The sequence below is a fragment of the Danio rerio genome, chromosome 14 (assembly GCF_049306965.1).
Source record: "Danio rerio strain Tuebingen ecotype United States chromosome 14, GRCz12tu, whole genome shotgun sequence".
In the NCBI taxonomy this organism is placed as follows: domain Eukaryota; kingdom Metazoa; phylum Chordata; class Actinopteri; order Cypriniformes; family Danionidae; genus Danio; species Danio rerio.
Window position 1 is genome coordinate 35,178,650 of NC_133189.1, and position 17,435 is coordinate 35,196,084.

The 17,435-nt window shown below is 34.7% G+C and overlaps 1 protein-coding gene across 1 annotated transcript in view; it reads right to left on the reverse strand.

The window, feature by feature from the left end:
• Positions 1–283: 283 nt before the first annotated feature.
• The window catches only part of efemp2a (EGF containing fibulin extracellular matrix protein 2a), a 31,168-nt gene continuing 14,016 nt past the window's right edge, over positions 284–17,435 (reverse strand). Inside the window, 7 exon segments of the mRNA NM_001008587.1 lie at positions 284–636; positions 3,202–3,397; positions 7,407–7,533; positions 7,617–7,736; positions 7,818–7,937; positions 11,247–11,363; positions 13,494–13,616. Coding sequence (NP_001008587.1) covers positions 475–636; positions 3,202–3,397; positions 7,407–7,533; positions 7,617–7,736; positions 7,818–7,937; positions 11,247–11,363; positions 13,494–13,616 — 965 coding nt within the window. The 3' untranslated portion in view covers positions 284–474.

Consider the following 17,435-nt stretch of genomic DNA (forward strand, 5'->3'; position numbering starts at 1 on the left):
ATCTGTCAGATGCCACAATCAGACAACAAATGGTGCTAATATAAGCTCAGAGTGATCTGTATTAAAAATTGAAAGGATATTACCATTATATTCGTCTTTTATGAATGATTCAAATATTGTTATCTGGGATGCAGCAGAAACGTGTGGCTTTTAATGTATGATATGACAAGAAAAGTGGTCATAATATTGACTATTGAGAGATTTCTCAATTCTATTGATTGAAGAGGCTTGGACCAGGAAACAGTATTGCATAGTCTCAACTTAACAAGCGGATAACCTTTTTAGTATTATCATTTATGACGTAGAAGTTGTATAGGTTGGTGTGTTTCTCTTTTGTACAATCTCGGAAATGCCGTCTGCAGACAGATCAGCAGACATATCCAGCTCATAAGGCCTCCTCGTTGCATGAATCGATCAGTGCTTCCACTCTTCCACCGCTGTGTCTCCCTCTCCACATCTCCAATTCTCTTTCAGTTAAAAGGCGTAAGGCCCAACGTAGATAGTTAAGCGCAGGGCAGAGCTGCTGTGGTAGCTCATGAGTGGGTTGATAGAAACCATCTCGAGATCCAGCACATACTCTTGAGGGCCGTTGACGGCACGGGCCAGAACAAGCATGGCGCTGATGTTGTTGATTTGCTGAGGAACAAAACACAAAGTCATTTCAAATGTTGACACTGATTCTTTACATTAATGTTCCACGATTTATGATTATGCAATGTAAAAAATCATTTTCAACAATCAATTTGTGTTGAAACAACATGAAGGAAGTTAATATGTTTAAGCTTTTTTACACATGTGGATTGAACATAAAACAATTAAGTTGTCTTAAAATAAAACCAGGAATAGTGTTGTTTTAAATCATTTTAAATAAGAAGTTTAAACAAACAGTAAACTTAATTTTTTCGGTCTGTGACTAATCCTAGAATTCTGTGTACATTTCAAGCATTTTGCATTTATTTTCCTTCAACTGTAATGACATGCAACGTTCAGTATGTAGAATGTACAGAATGCCTTATTAATGTAAAATGGAACTAGGAAAAAATGATTCAGTCACTAATTGTTGTTAAACTTTTTAAGCCATCACCAGAGTTGTTTTTCAGCACTTTGTGCATAAGATCAAGGTGTTTATCTCAAAATAGATGCCACAGGGCATATGTAAATGTAGGATTTTACGTAATTTGATCATATTTTTGTATTTAAAGTAAGTGTAAGCATAAATTTTGCTGAAATTTCTCAATATCAGAGTTCACAATAACAGAGCTGACAAATAATTCATCTCCCATTATATATTACAAACATTTTTGTACAAATAAATAAAAAAAGAACAATAAAAAAGCCTCAGTGCATTCTAGAGTGCTTTCACATCTGTGGTTCGGTTGATTTGGTCTGGACCAAGGTCAACAAATGATACATTGTAGCATTGTTCTGCTGTTTTGGGGTCCTTTTCACACTACATTAATTGCTTTGTTTCAAACCAGTTGAAAAGAACCGAAATGCAGTCATGTGATAAAAATCCACATCACTCATTGGCCAGATGTAATTGAATGTGTTTCCTAAACTGCTTTTGGATTGGTCAGAATTAACGTGTGGGAAAATGCCAATGAGGCTCCCACAAGTAAACAAACCAATATACACAAAATGTTGCTTTTTACTATGGAGGGACGACTGCACTGGCTGATTCCTGGTCATAGAATACTATATAGTTTGTATACATCACTTTAGACAAACTTGGAAAACAATGTTTTAATGCATTGCAAAAAGAAAAGGCGCATTGCAAGTCATTTCAGGAGGAGGCGTGAATTCATTTTGCTAAACTGCGACATGGTCATCTTCCAGAAATATTACCAACGATCCATCAGGTCATGTTTTTTCCCCTCTTTCTCTGTTTAAAATAATTGGTAAAGTGCTGTCAACAAACATTTTATATTTCCACACCCCATAAAATGGAACAGCACATTGGACTACGCCAGCTGGATTAGTCCAAAAAGGCGGTTGGGTCTGTTTTAGTTCGGATCATGTTCTTACCACAAACTAACCACTCCAGATATTTTTTAAGCGTACCAATACCAGCTCTTCAAGGAGGTCTCAGTCCACTTTTTTGTCCTCTTTTGGTGCGCACTTGAGTGCGATTGCTACATTCACAACCTGCCAAATCAAACCGCACCAAGAGAGAAAACAAACTCTACTGTGATTCAACCAAACTAAATAAGGCGGGTGTAAAAACACCCTAGAGCACAGGTGTCTAACTCAGTTCCAAAAGGGCCACAGCTCTGCACAGTTTAGTTCCAACCCTAATTAAACACACCTGATCAAACTAATTGAGTCCTTCAGAATTGTTTGAAACCTACAGGTAAGTTTGTTGGAGCAGGGTTGGAACTAAACTGTGCAGGGCTTCGGCCCTCCAGGAATTGAGTTTGACACCCCTGCCCTAAAGGTTTTAACCAGAGGTTGTGAAATCAAGTCACATGCTATTTCTATCAGTGCTTTAAAAAAGACGGTGTGCTGTATTAAAATTTTAAATCAGGATCTTACGTTCATATCTTTTCTAAATGATTTAAATATTGGGATGGAGCAGAAACTATTACATTTGTGGCTTTTAATGTGTGATATGACAAAAAAACTATTGTGAAAAAAAAAAAAAAAATATATATATATATATATATATATATATATATATATATATATATATATATATGTTTCATGCATATGTTAATTTAACTGAGTAGATTAAACACACAAAAAAGATAAAATTAGACTTAATTATTTCATGATAATTGACACTAAATGTATGATTTGGGAGAGTTTCTAAGTTAATATTTATCTCTAAAGTATCCCTAAATATATAAATAAACATGATTTTATAGAGATAACTTATTAAAAATGTATTAATTTTCATTTTAATTATACATTGCTTTAATATTAATTCCTGTAATAGTAAAGCTGAATTTTTGCATCATTCATGAAATCATTCTAATATTCTTTACAAACATAATAGCAGATTATTATGATCGTATCGAATTTATTACAGTAATAAATCCAGGTTCAAAAATGTGACATGGTATGTACTTGGGGCTGTTTAGATCACTGTATTAGCAAACAACATAAAATGCAAAGACTACCTGTATGTCAGTTTTCACAGCAATACAACAATGTTCCATATTAATTGATAATATATGGAAATGAGAATAAAATTGAACATACTCTGATATAGAAGTCTCCATTGTCATCTCCAGAGCGGATGCGGAAGGTGTTGTAGGCTCCAGGATAGACACTGGTGGCCTGAATCTGAAAGATGTCTGAAGGGACGGAGCGCTCTGATGTGATGCTCATGTAGCGATGGACAATAGAGTACGGCATGTCTCGACAGGCAGGCTTGGAGACTGGACACATGCAGCGACTGGAATGAAAAGAGAGGATTAGAAAATATTTATAATCACTAGTTTTTGCTCCAATTTTTTTTATTGATATTATATTTATATTGTTTTTATGCTTAAAACCCCTTTTTTGTCCTTTTTGTTGGGAAATATATTTCTATAGGAATCGTTTAAAATAAATTGTTGTGAATTTGCTAAAAACCAAAACATAAAAAAAACACATTTTTTAATTTTTGAGGATTATGTTATGTGCAATAACAATGGAATGGCACAAGGAGAAAGTACTGAACTACTGAAATGTATTAAATACTTTGTACAAAAGGCTTTAATAGTCTTTAATAATCTCGATGGATCTGTGGGTCTCGTCTATCAACTCTGAGCTTTCGTTATTATTTTATAATGAATTCAGGTCAGGTGATCAGCTGGACTGTTCTGGCAGCTTTATTTCCTGAAACCAGGTTAGTTTCATTGGCAGGGATCATTTGGGATCATAGCCTGTTGAAGTTTTCACCCTGGTTTAATCTTCATCATTCTAGTAATGTAGGTTTTTGGACTGAAGCAGCTAATATTCATTTACACTGACGAGGGGCAGAGTTGCTTTCTAACTACTGAGAGATTGCTATCTGGACTTTCTATGCATTTTTTACACCTTCCTTTCTTCATGTGTTCAATACTTTTTCCTGCATCAATTTTCTATTTTATTACACATACAGTGGGGGAAAAAGTATTCAACACTTCATGTTTTTTTTTTCTGGAAATAATATTTCCAGGCAATATTTCCTGTTGACAGGAAATTGAACCAGATTTTGGTAAAAACCTAAAACAATACAAACATAAAAATTAAAAACAAAGTAAATCAGTATTTTTTTATGTGTAATAAGAATAGAACAATAGAATGACACAACTACTGAAATGTATTTAATGCTTTATATAAAAGGCTTTTTGGTGATGCCAGCTTAAAGACGCCTCTCATATGGGGAATGAAGTCATATGCATTGCTCAGGTGTGAGTTTTTCACAGACTTCAACAGTGTAAAAATCATGATGGTTCTGTGGGTCTTGTCTGTCAAATCTGATCTTTATTTTGTATTTTCTATTGGATTCAAGTCAGGTGATTGGCTGGGCCATTCTACAGCTTGTTTTTCTTTCTCTGAAAGCATTTGAGAGTTTCCTTGGCTGAGTTTTGGCTCATTGTCTTGCTGAAATGTCCACTCTGGTTTCATCTTTTTCATCCTGCTAATGTAGATGTTGGACTGAAGCAGTGAACCATAATTTACAATAACGAAGATCTACTTAAGAACTACTGAGATATTTCAGTTGCTGTTTGGGCTTTTACTGCCTTTCTACACCTCTCTTTCTTCATGTGTTCAATACTTTTTTCCTGTGTCATTTCATTTTATTACACATAACTTATAACTGTAATATTAAACTATAATATTAACGAATAATTGTTTTCTTTTCATATATGGATTTTGTTGGTTGTTACCAACATCTAGTCAATAGCAACTTTAAACATCTGTTTTCTAAGAAAAATGTTGACGTGTTGAATACTTATTTCCCCCACTGTAACCTAATTTCTAAAGAATTAGTTTTTGTTACTGACATCTGGTGAAAATTTCAACCTTTAGAAATGTTTTCTGAGAAAATTAGTGATGTTCAATACTTACTTTACTCCCTGGCATGCACATACAGTTAATACAAGTGCTTGTGGTGTACTGTACAATGTACTGACTGCACATTTAAGATAAGATATTAAACATCTAAGAATCTGTTGGTTGATGCTGCAATGGATGGGTATGGTTAACTAGAAACACCATCTACTGTAGTGAGGAAAGCTTTTGGGAGTTGTCTTTTAACTGTTAAAAACAATCACACATACACCTTAGATTGTCTTCCTGGCGGTAATAATTAAAAGCATAGTTTACACAAAAGAAATCTTTCTTTATAACAGGGTGTCCAAAATTTTTCTTATGTAGGGGCAACAACCAAACTTGATCGAGGCTAATGGGCCAAAGGCAAATATATGTGGGGTAATTTACCATAGGACATATTCTTATTTATTTAATAATGTTTAGAAAATATTGTTTTATATTAACAACAGCATTATTTTTTTACATTTTATAATGAACCTATTACAGTAAAAACAGAACTAATTAAAAATGTCTAATGTATTGCAAAATTACACTAGTTTTAGCTTTGATTTGCTTGCTGATATCTTCTGCATAGTCCTCTATTCATCGAGTAACAGAATTTACATTTTTAAAAATCTGATTCAATTACATTTAATTGAAATATTTAATTTGAGTTTGCTTTCTTTGTAGCTCAGCAATAAAACAAACAAAACAGGTTACGTCAAATTAGAAATGACGATCTCTGTGTTAAAGGCATTCGCCCCAACCCTCTTCATCATACTTTGGGGACCTCTGCTTTAAAATTTAAGTGGTAACTCAATTGCTTCCAAACCTTCCCTTTTTTATATACTTAAGTTTTTATTGATTTTTTAGGAATATATATATATATATATATATATATATATATATATATATATATATATATATATATATATATATATATATATATATATATATATACAGTTGAAGTCAGAATTATTAGCCCCCATCAAATTTTTTTCTTCTTTTTTAAATATTTTCCAAATGATCTTTAACAGAGCAAGGAAATTTTCACAGTATGTCTGATAATATTTTTTCTTCTGGGGAAAGTCTTATTTGTTTTATTTCGGCTAGAATAAAAGCGGTTTTACATTTTTTAAACACAATTTTAGGGACAAAATTACTAGCCCCTTTAAGCTATTTTTTTCTTGATTATCTACAGAACAAACCACTGTTATACAATAACTTGCCTAATTACTCTTACCGGCCTAGGTAACCTAATTAACCCAGTTAAGCCTTTAAATGTCACTTTAAGCTGTTTAAGTATCTTGAAAAATATCTAGTAAAATATTATTTACTGTCATCCTGGCAAAGATAAAATAAATCAGTTATTAGTAATGAGTAATTAAAACTATTATGTTTAGAAATGTGTTGAAAAAAGTTTGCTCTCTGTTAAACAGAAATTGGGGAAAAAATAAACAAGCGGTCTAAAAATTCAGGGGGGGCTAATAATTCTGACTTCAACTGTATGTATATATATATATATATATATATATATATATATATATATATATATATATATATATATATATATAGACAAATCTATCCATTCCACACATGTATATCTATATACATACATATATAAAATTATTTAACCTAATCATGAAAATAAAATAATAAATAGAATACGTATAAAATATAATAAAAGTTTGCCAAACATGTTCTCGCAATGATGCATAACCTCTAGAATTATGTAAATGTTAAATTATATATATTATCTTTATTATATTGTCATTGTGGAGAAAGGGGGGAAAAGCAGTCAATGATAAAAATATCAGTGGAAGTCATTGGCCTTTTCCCAACATTCATAACTATATCTTCCTTTTGTGTTCAACAGAAGAAAAAATACTTAAACAGGTTTGAAACAAGTTGAGGATAAGTAAATAATGGCAGATTTTTATTTTTGGGTGAACTATCCCTTTAATATGGATCAACCAGACCAGCTTCCATAATAAACTAATAGAACATTTAGTCAACCTTTAAAGGGGGGCAACCTTACTAGTCCTATACTATGGTTTTCAACCCCCTCTGTCAACTTTTTGCATGACTGATGACTATGTTAGCTACAACTGTACCAGATTACACAAGAATGTTCCCCATATGTCCAGCAAATTGCAATCCATCTAGCCAGATATTTCTTCAGAAATGCCTGAGCACCTGTTATTCATTTAAAGCTTGTGGAAGTTTGCCGAAACACGCTCCAAGGCGCAGACTGAAGAACTGGACTGAGATTTGGAAAATTAAACTAGATGATTTGAGAAACCATGTCAAGTATGTTTAAAAACAAACACTATTTATGAGCAATTAATAAATCTTCGAAATTCCAACTGTGTGTGAAATAAATAGCCTGAAATGCGACTTACTTTTCAGATACTTGCATGTAGGGATCCTGACAGCTTTTGTTGTCAACACATTTGTGACCTCCATGAATGTTCACACAAGTCTGTCCCTCGGAGCACTGGTGAGCTCCTGTCTCACACTCATTTATGTCTAGATTGAAATAAGCAATGTTTCTTATATGCATGGACTGGAAGGCAGAGTGTGCTTGGAAAGCGTATTAAATTGAAGCAAACCTTGGCAGAGGCGAGTGCCCAGGAGCTGATAGCCTTCAGGACAAACGCAGGAGAATTTGCCATGCTCATTCACACACTGATATTGGCACAGGTAGCTGGAGTAGCTGCACTCGTCTATGTCTGAAGATAAACAGTCAATGTAATCAGTTGCTCCAGTTTTTCATGAATACGTGTGGCTGTTTGTATTTGCTCCCGGCTTACCGTTACATGCGAAGCCATCTGGCCCGAGCTCATAACCCTGCTCACATCGACACAGGAACGTCCCGTATGTATTATAACACCTCTGACTGCAGGGGGCCCCCATACCACACTCGTCCACATCTGAACATAACACAACCAGAAAGCAGATGAGTTTATTATATGAAACTTTTAGAGGTCGAGAGTTATAATCAATGCAGCAAAACTGGATTTATTTGATCAAATCTACAAATACAATAGTAATACTCCTAAGTTGTATTTCAGTTTAAAATAACAGTTTTCTGTGCATGGTGAAAAATGAGAAAATTGTGATACTAAAGTCAGCGTGATTTGCACCATAGCAAGTGAAAAGGATGTTGGAAATTATATAACAAATAGGATGGGAATAGTAATAAGGTGATAACTGGCTTTAATGTTTACCGCGTTTTAACATTTTTATTTAAAAAATTTTATTCTTTTACACTTTTTATGACTATTTTATTTAGTTTTTAGCCCACGATTCAGCAAACATCTGAAAAACAAATAGCTTATGTACCACCAGCATACAATCATTATATGGACCTGAAAAGTGCAGTGACATATTTTCTTTCAAAGAATAGAAATATATCCTGAATAGAAATAGATATAAAATCTGTGTTTTTGAGATTAATAAAGATGGCAGAAGTCAATGTTTTATTTTAATTTCTTAGTTTGACATCTTTACTGTTACAAAATATTTGAAAGGTTTCTTAAAATACAATATATAATGTTTAATTGGGTACAAGTTGTTTTTTTACCCAGCCATTTAAAAAGAACATATTTTAGAGCAATAATAAAAAATACCTTAGCGAAAATAGAGAAAATGAGGTCAGCTTATTTTAATTGGTTGCGTCAAATTTAACCAAAACACCTCGTTTAACATTTAACAGTTAAACATTTGATTTGTTTAAACTGTGAAAGATACAATGAGGGAGATATTTTTTTACTTTAAAATACTGTAAAAGGAGATTGCCTTTTCTATGCTTCTGGTTCAAAGGTTAATACTGCTCAAATGGAAAGAATGATCCCTTCTAACCTTTACAAAATGGCTTATGGACCTTTTACACCTATGACCTTAGAAAAATATATGATGTACTATAAGAGGCTTTACCAATATGTTTTATATTATGTGCAAACCTGCTTTAGATCAGAAAAAAACATTACTCTTTATTAGTTATTTCAGAGAAGTCTTTCTGTCTGACTGTCTACAGTGCTCGGCATCTATCTATCTATCTATCTATCTATCTTTCTTTCTTTCTTTCTTTCTTTCTTTCTTTCTTTCTTTCTATCTATCTATCTATCTATCTATCTATCTATCTATCTATCTATCTATCTATCTATCTATCTATCTATCTATCCATCCATCCATCCATCCATCCATCCATCCATCCATCCATCCATCCATCCATCCATCCATCCATCCATCCATCCATCCATCCATCCATCCATCCATCCATCCATCCATCCATCCATCCATCCATCCATCTAATAGAATTGAAAAGTATATGGGAGCAAAAGGGGAATTGTGGGTTGAGAGGGGGACAAGAAAAAAGGCAACAAATTACATGTGTTAAATGTTTCATGTCTATTTAATGAGAACAAAGATATTGTTTAATAAAATGTATTCCTGTGATTCAAACATTACTGCAGGCTTCAGTGTCATGTGATGCCTCATGAAGCATTATTAAAAATTAAGTTTATAAATATTAAAAACGGCGAGGCAGTGGCGCAGTAGGTAGTGCTGTCGCCTCACAGCAAGAAGATTGCTGGGTCGCTGCGTGGAGTTTGCATGTTCTCCCTGCCTTCGCGTGGGTTTCCTCCGGGTGCTCCGGTTTCCCCCACAGTCCAAAGACTTGCAGTGTAGGTGAATTGGGTTGGCTAAATTGTCCTTAGTGTATAAGTGTGTGTGAATGTGTGTGAGGATGTTTCCCAGAGATGGGTTGCGGCTGGAAGGGCATCCACTGCGTAAAAACTTGCAGGATAAGTTGGCATTTTATTCGCTGTGGTGACCCCAGATTAATAAAGGGACTAAGCCGACAAGAAAATGAATGAATGATGAATGAAATATTAAAAACACGATGACTACTTTTTTTTTTTTATTTTAGAAAGAAATTGTATTCATTAACACAATAATGTGTTGCTAAATGCTGTTATTTTGTACTTTGAATTCTGAATTTATTAAACTCTTAAAAAGTCAAATGTATCGTGGTTTCCATAAGCGTATGAGGCAGAAGAAAGATTTGATATTAATCAGCACTAATATCAATGGTTGAGCACATATAATAAACCTTAATAAATATTACAATGATTTCTGAAGGATCATGTGACATTGAAGACTGGAGTACCTCTCCGAAAATATAGCCTTAAATCAAAAAAATAAAATACATTTTTAGACATTAATTTCATTCATTTTCCTTCAGCTTAGTCTCTATTTCAGAGGTCGCCACAGCAGAATGAACTGTCAACTATTCCAGCATATGTTTTACGCAGCGGATTCCCTTTCAGCTACAACCAAGTATTGAGAAACACCCATAAACACTCAAATACACACACACACACACACACTACTACGACCAATTTACTATTTAATTCACTTATACCACATTTCTTTGGACTGTGGGGGAAACCGGAGCACCCAGAGAAAACCCACATGAACACGGGGTGAACATTCAAACTCCACACAAAAATGCCAACTGACCTAGCCAGGACTCGAACCAGCGACCTTATTGCTGTGAGGCACTGAGCCATTTTTAGACATTATTAAAGTAAAAATAATATTTCACAATATTGCTATTTTTACAAATCTTTATGATCTTGAGATATTTTGACAGGGGCTAATATGTGAAATATAAACTTTCAGTGCTGCAATTTTTGTTGCCATTAACATCAACATCTAATCATTTTAAGATGCCACAGTTTTCATTGTGTTTCATCATATGAGAGTCGAAAGAGACATTATATACTGTACAGTATGCTCCTGTATACTGCTTGTATACATGATTCTGTTTGGTTCCTTTGGTTCTTATCCTACATTTTTAATCATGTCATACATTCTGTTTCACTCAAACATCCAATTATGAAACCAAAATGTGGTGCAAACAGCAAATCACACTGATTTTAATGACTCAATGTCTCGTTTTCCACTGTGCACAAAGTTCTCTTTTACTGGTTTATATTTTGGCTCATACTGAAAGAAAATGAGGTGTAGGATGGAGTTGTGTAAGTATGTGGGTTTGGATTTTGAGTAGTGTGTGTGTGTGTGTGTGTGTGTGTGTGTGTGTGTGTGTGTGTGTGTGTGTGTGTGTGTGCATGTGTGTGCATGCATGCGTGTGGTGTGCATGTGGTGTGTGTGTTGGCCTATGACTCAGGCTATGGTAAAACGGGACGTGGGAGTGAGCGTGTGGGTTGGCTTACCAATACAGGAGCGATTGTTGCCAGCCAGCTGGAAACCAGGCTCACACTGGCAGGAGAAAGAGCCAGGGACATTAACACAGCGATGCTGACAGTAACGGTACCGGCACTCGTCAATGTCTGACAGGTATGAAAACATAAAATTAGATCGCATATGCATTTTAATCCTCATAGGAGTGACTGTAAAGACAATGACAGATCTTCACAGAACACTCAAACACTGGTTTGGGAACAACTTATTAAGTGAATATAAAATATTATTAATGATAAAAGGCAATATTAATTTATCCATGCGTCACATATCTATTTATAAATATTATCTTATAATGTAAGGTTATAGATTAATAGATTATAGACTTTTAATATAGGGCAGCTCACTTCACACAAAACGAAAATTCTGTCAATGACTACACTTACATGGACATCAGTAATCTAATTTTTTTCCCTTAATCTTGAATAAGACAATATTATGATTAAGGTGTTTATGAGTTGCTTTTTGAATGTTGCTTTCATAATCCCATTTTACATGTTATAGCACATAATTTGATAAGCGATTAGCGTTCCTCTGGAGTTTCATTTTCATCCATTTTGAGTGTTACATTTTTAATTTGTCGACTTTAACTGCAGTTTGGCACTTTCACTTTCATTCAGGAACATGTCATGCATGCCCCCAGTGACAAACGAGATATTGGATGCAGCTATGAACTGCTGGGAGAGTGTTGTTTTAATGGAATTTGATACCGCACGCCGTATTGGAAAAAACCTCTGCGTTTTGTGATGCAGGTGTCTGGTTCTTCACTGACTCTGTAGGTGCAGAGAATAGTGTTAAACAGCCGTGTGTGTATAAATTATCCTGTCGGAAAAACATGATGGTTATAGTTTGATTGCGGTGTTTACATGTCTGTACTGAACTTCAATAATGCCATTAAAATCGGCATACTCCACATGTATTTATCCAATTTCTGTTTAGTTTATGACTTTTCTCATATTAAGGTAATCAAAAGTCACTGTTTACATGGTAGACTCTTAATCAGAGTATTTGATCAATCGTATTAAAATCTAATTTTTGATGTCCATGTAAATTTACTCATTGTTCAGTTCACCTGTTTGGGTTTCACCGTATTTGTAAATACATGAACCAGCTTTAACACGAAAAAATACTTGGAATAAGCCATACAAGCCATATGTAGTCCTCTTATAATAATTCTATAGTGAATACTTAACAAAAAGAAGCTCTTGTGAAAAATAAGTATAGTTTTTTAAAATGGAAACTAGAAATATATTTTGTACTTCCAATTATACAGACATGCACATTTGGTAAACTAAGATATTTAGACCTATTGGAATCAAAGACATTTTAGTGTCAGCAGTTGAAGTCAGAATTATCTGCTTGTTAAATGGTGACGTGTTTGTGACGTATGTAATACTGTTTCCGGGTCCAAGCCGCCATTCACTTGAGTGGAAAAATCATTCGTTTATGATCACTTTTTATTCATATCGCACATTAAAGTTAATTTTATATAAAGTCATAGTGTACACAACAATCTCTGGGCTTGCTGCATAACAAATACCAAAATTTTAACAATTTATAAAACAATAAATTACTTTCTGGGCATTGGATATTAGGCATGGACATATATATTGCAATCGTGACTTTCGAAAGTATTAAATCGCTTTGTAAACGTTTATTATTACCATTTCATGAATCTCCCCCATTCAGTTGAATAGAGCGCTTGGACCCGGAAGCCGCTCCGCGTGACGTCATGCTTAACAAGCGGATTAGAAATTGGGGGTAAAAATAAATAGCGGGCTAATAATTGTAGGGGGAGCTTTAATAATTAGGTAATAATTTAATTAAATAATTTAACTTTATACATGATCACACAAGTTGTAATGCATTTTAAATAAAAATAATAATTAACTTTCTGACAAATATGTGAATTCCAAGATAATCTGAAGGACATTTGAAAAGTAATAAAGTATTACATTATTATTCATTAGTATTTTAGTATTTTTGCAATGTGAATCCAACTTTCAAGATAAGTGTAACTCTTTAAAGCATGACAGATTATCAAAACACGATTTAAGTACAAGACCAGCACAATTAAGCACCTACTTAATTCAGAATGGAGGCCTGGAGCATGAGTAAATGATGACAGCCTTGTGACTGATTTTTCTTCACAGCAGTGAACCATTGTTGTAGTAATTATTTTGTGCTACAGAATTAAACAGGCACTTTTTGTTTCTCACCAATGCATTCTGTGCCCACTTTGCGATAACCATCTGGACACTGGCAGGAGAAGGAGCCTTCTGTGTTGAAACACTGTTGACTGGGCTGGCAGTCGTGGCTGTCCCGTTCACACTCATCCACATCTGTTTTTTTGGAAACAGTATCATGGAAATTTATTTTGGGTTCAGTTTGTCTTCTCAGTTAAAGAGACAGTTCAAGCAAAAATTAAATGTTATTTAGTTGACTGTTTTTTTTTTTTTCTTTTAAAAAATGAACATTAAATACATTTTAGCTGAAATCGTGGTCTTTGGTGATCCATGAGATGCAGGTCAATGGATATTAGAGCTGTGGTGAAAATTTGTTTGAGAAATTGATTCTGCATCAATTCTGAGATGCATCAAAAATGCATCTTTATTCTCTCAAACTGATTCTGAGCTTAGTTTTTTTTTTATCAGCAGATGTCACTGTATACTTTACACACAGCCATACTCTGCTTGTAATTATAAAAGTGACTTAAAAAGCCAGCTTATGGCCCGTTTCCACTGAGTGGTACGGTACGCTTTTATGCCCATTTCCACCGTCAAAGGGTACCTAGAAGCGAACCGTCCCATACCACTTTTAGGTTACGCTTTGCAAAGGGTACCTAGCATGAAAGACGCGAAGCTGAACGCTATTGGTTTACAGAGATACATCACTCTCAGAAGCAGGAGAATGAAAATACAGGAAGTGCCATTTTTTAAAACACAGCCGAGACATTACAAGCCAAGAAAAACAAAATCTGCGGTGTCCTGTTGTTGTTTTACAAGCCCGTCTAAAAGTGCGATCGGTTTTACTTTCTCCAGTGAGCTCGCTGCGCATCTACATTTGAAATAACGAACTTCTTGTGCTGATATTAATAATGTGTGCATGAATATTGAAGAGTTTCTGATATCAGATCCTTTCAGAAAGGGACAAACGCGAGAGTAAATTGTGAAAAAACAAAGGAGAAGCCAAAAAAACAGCAGCAAATGATGCTTTCTGCAACATAAAACATGATCAAACTGCCATGTTTAATTATTATTATCGCCTTTTGGACTATTATGAACTCGGAATGACAGAATTACTTTTTAACAACATACATATTAGAGGTTTGCACTGACTGTGAACTGTACAGGTATGTTGTGTTGTTTTTGAACCCAAATAAGGACTAAATGTATGCTGTGTGTAGTTTTTCTGTAATTGGCAACATATCGGAGACTGTAAGGGTCTGTATGTGTTCATATATGCTGCATTTATTTATTTATTTCATATAATTGCAGACGTTACAGTAGGCTCTTTCATACTATCATTGATCTGCAGTTATAATCAAATCATGTTCACAGAAAGGTTAGTAATGAACATTTATACACAAGTATTTATGTGTATAAAGCATCTGTTTAGTGAGAAATGCTTCTTATATGATATGTGAAAAACCCTTACAGCTTTACTAGGACATATCCTCGAGTAAAAATGACGTCGTCTGAAACTTTCTGTCAGATACCAAGCCCAATAAAAGGGTACCCTTTTGGCAGTAGAAACACAAGCCTGATAAAGGTGACCCGTGCCATACCGTACTGTACGTCTCAGTGGAAACGGGCCATTTCACATAAGCATTTGAGTTCAAGGATAAAAACTAGCCTTATATCTCATTCATTTGAGCGTTTAAAAAAATGTGTTGATATGTTGATGTAAATGTCATGATGTGTTAACAAAAAACTCAGTATAGATGCAGAATCTTTTCTCCAACATTTTTTTTGTGTCAAAAAACATCAACATAAATCAGTGTTTCTCAACCATGTTCCTGGAGGACCACCAGCACTGCATGTTTTGGATGTCTCCTTTGTCTGTCACACCCATTACAGGTCTTTCAATTGCTGCTAATGAGCTGATAATCTGAATCAGGTGTGTTTGATTACAGAGACATGGAAAATGTGCAAAGCAGGTGGTGGGAAGTGGTTGAGAAACATTGACATAAATCAAACATGAAAAACAAAATATTGTTTGTTGCTTCTGATACTATGCTGGGGAATGTTTGCTGAGGCTGTAGGTAATTAAAGGTTTTGTAAATTATGCTCTTGCTTTCCCATACTGATTCTTTTGCTTCATAAGATTTTGTCAGGAGTCACAGGTAATAATTTAATTGTGCCTGTAGATGTTTTACTGACTCTGCTGGTAGCCATTAAGTTGAGATAAATAAACATAGAATTTTAGGGTGATGTATCTTTTTAAAGGCTCATGTTCACCGATGTGTTTAGCACTGCAGAAATGTAAAATTGTGCATATGAAATAATGGAAAATGACACGTTTACTCATGAAGTTCCATAATGTGTTTAGTCTTAGGCCATGTAGTTATTCATTGTCTTTACATACGTTATGGATAAACTTTCAATATTATAGGCTAATTTTGCTAGCTGACTTAGAGAATGAATTTCAGTTATGGTATCTCAACTCTTTTTTTTTTTAATCTTTACTATAGTTAGACACTCCCCTTAATGCTGATTGGCTGCAAGTGTGTTTCGGGACTCAGTCCAACACTGTGGTGAAAAGCATTTTTCAAGTACTTCTTAATGCACATTTAATTGATCATCTATTAATCCCTGGAACATCATCCCTAACTCGGACACACATGACTCTCTGTAATGGCATCCTATACTATTGAGTGTTAAAACGGAGGCTGTTCTGAAACAACACACACATGTTTTAACACACTCATCCACGCAGCTGTCCTGCTGGGGCTCGAAACCTGGAGGGCACAAGTTGAAAGGCTCACTGGCTGTGTTCTCCAGGCTTGGGTCGATCCGACTGGGTGACTCAGTTGCGGGATTGACCCTAAGTTGAGTGAGGGAGGCAAAAGTATCCCCACCATAGTGGCTGAAGCACTTCATTTCTCCCTAACCCTTAGCTTTAAATGCTTCTCCACCTGTCAGAGCTTGTAAAAATGCTGAGCTACACTGCTGGCATTTGAAGAGTCATAAAACCTTGGACTAACTTTTCTGATATTTTACTAGATTTGTGAGTGCTGAACATGAATTAAAACAATGTTAGCATTTGTTTACTTTAATTGTATAAAATATCTGGTTATTTAACTGGAATTAACTGGTTTTGTGCTTTTCACACTATTTTCATCTACTGGGTTTAAAGTCTGTATGAGCTTGTGGCGATGTAGCATGGGATGACTTGTGGTGATGTAGCGAGTATAGGGTATATGCAGAGCTAGTGTTTCTTCCCATATTGATAAACTTCCGATGAACGGTAAATGTGACTTTTATTCCATTTTATATGGTTCCTTTTACAGCATCAATGTTGTAGTATAATTAAAATATAATCAGTTACTCTAAATAGACTTTGGCATTTATTTAGTGCTCAAGCGTAAAACAACATGAAAAGCCGTTTACACACACGTGCCCATCAGGATTAGCAGGCTAGCGCAGAAGCTCCATTGAATATACAGGGGTAAAATAAATGTAAATGTTTTAAAGACATGGTGAGGAAAATGCGCTTGACCCAGGTTACTGACAAATTAAAAGTCATTCCGCATACTTCTGCATATACCCTATTATGATGAGTACAGCATTTACTGCACTCAGACAAGATGACTGAAATGGGCTCCTGATGATTACCGGTTTACAAGACAGTTCAGTATGGACACTGTTGCATTTGAAAGCGGCGTCTATCAGCTGATCTGTCAGTGAAATATCACAACACTTACAGACACTACTTTCAGTCGTTTTAATGTCTAAGGAATTTTCTGTCTGTTCAAAGCACATTCAATTAATTTTAAAATATGCACTATTTAAATATAAAAAAATTTTTTCACGTGTTTACTCAAATTTTTAATCAGAGTCAGTATGGGCCACACTGATAGATGAGGTTTGCTCGCTTTCATCTTTCTGTCCTGCTTTGCTCTTTCATGCCCACTCAAAATTATTACGGTAGACTTGTAC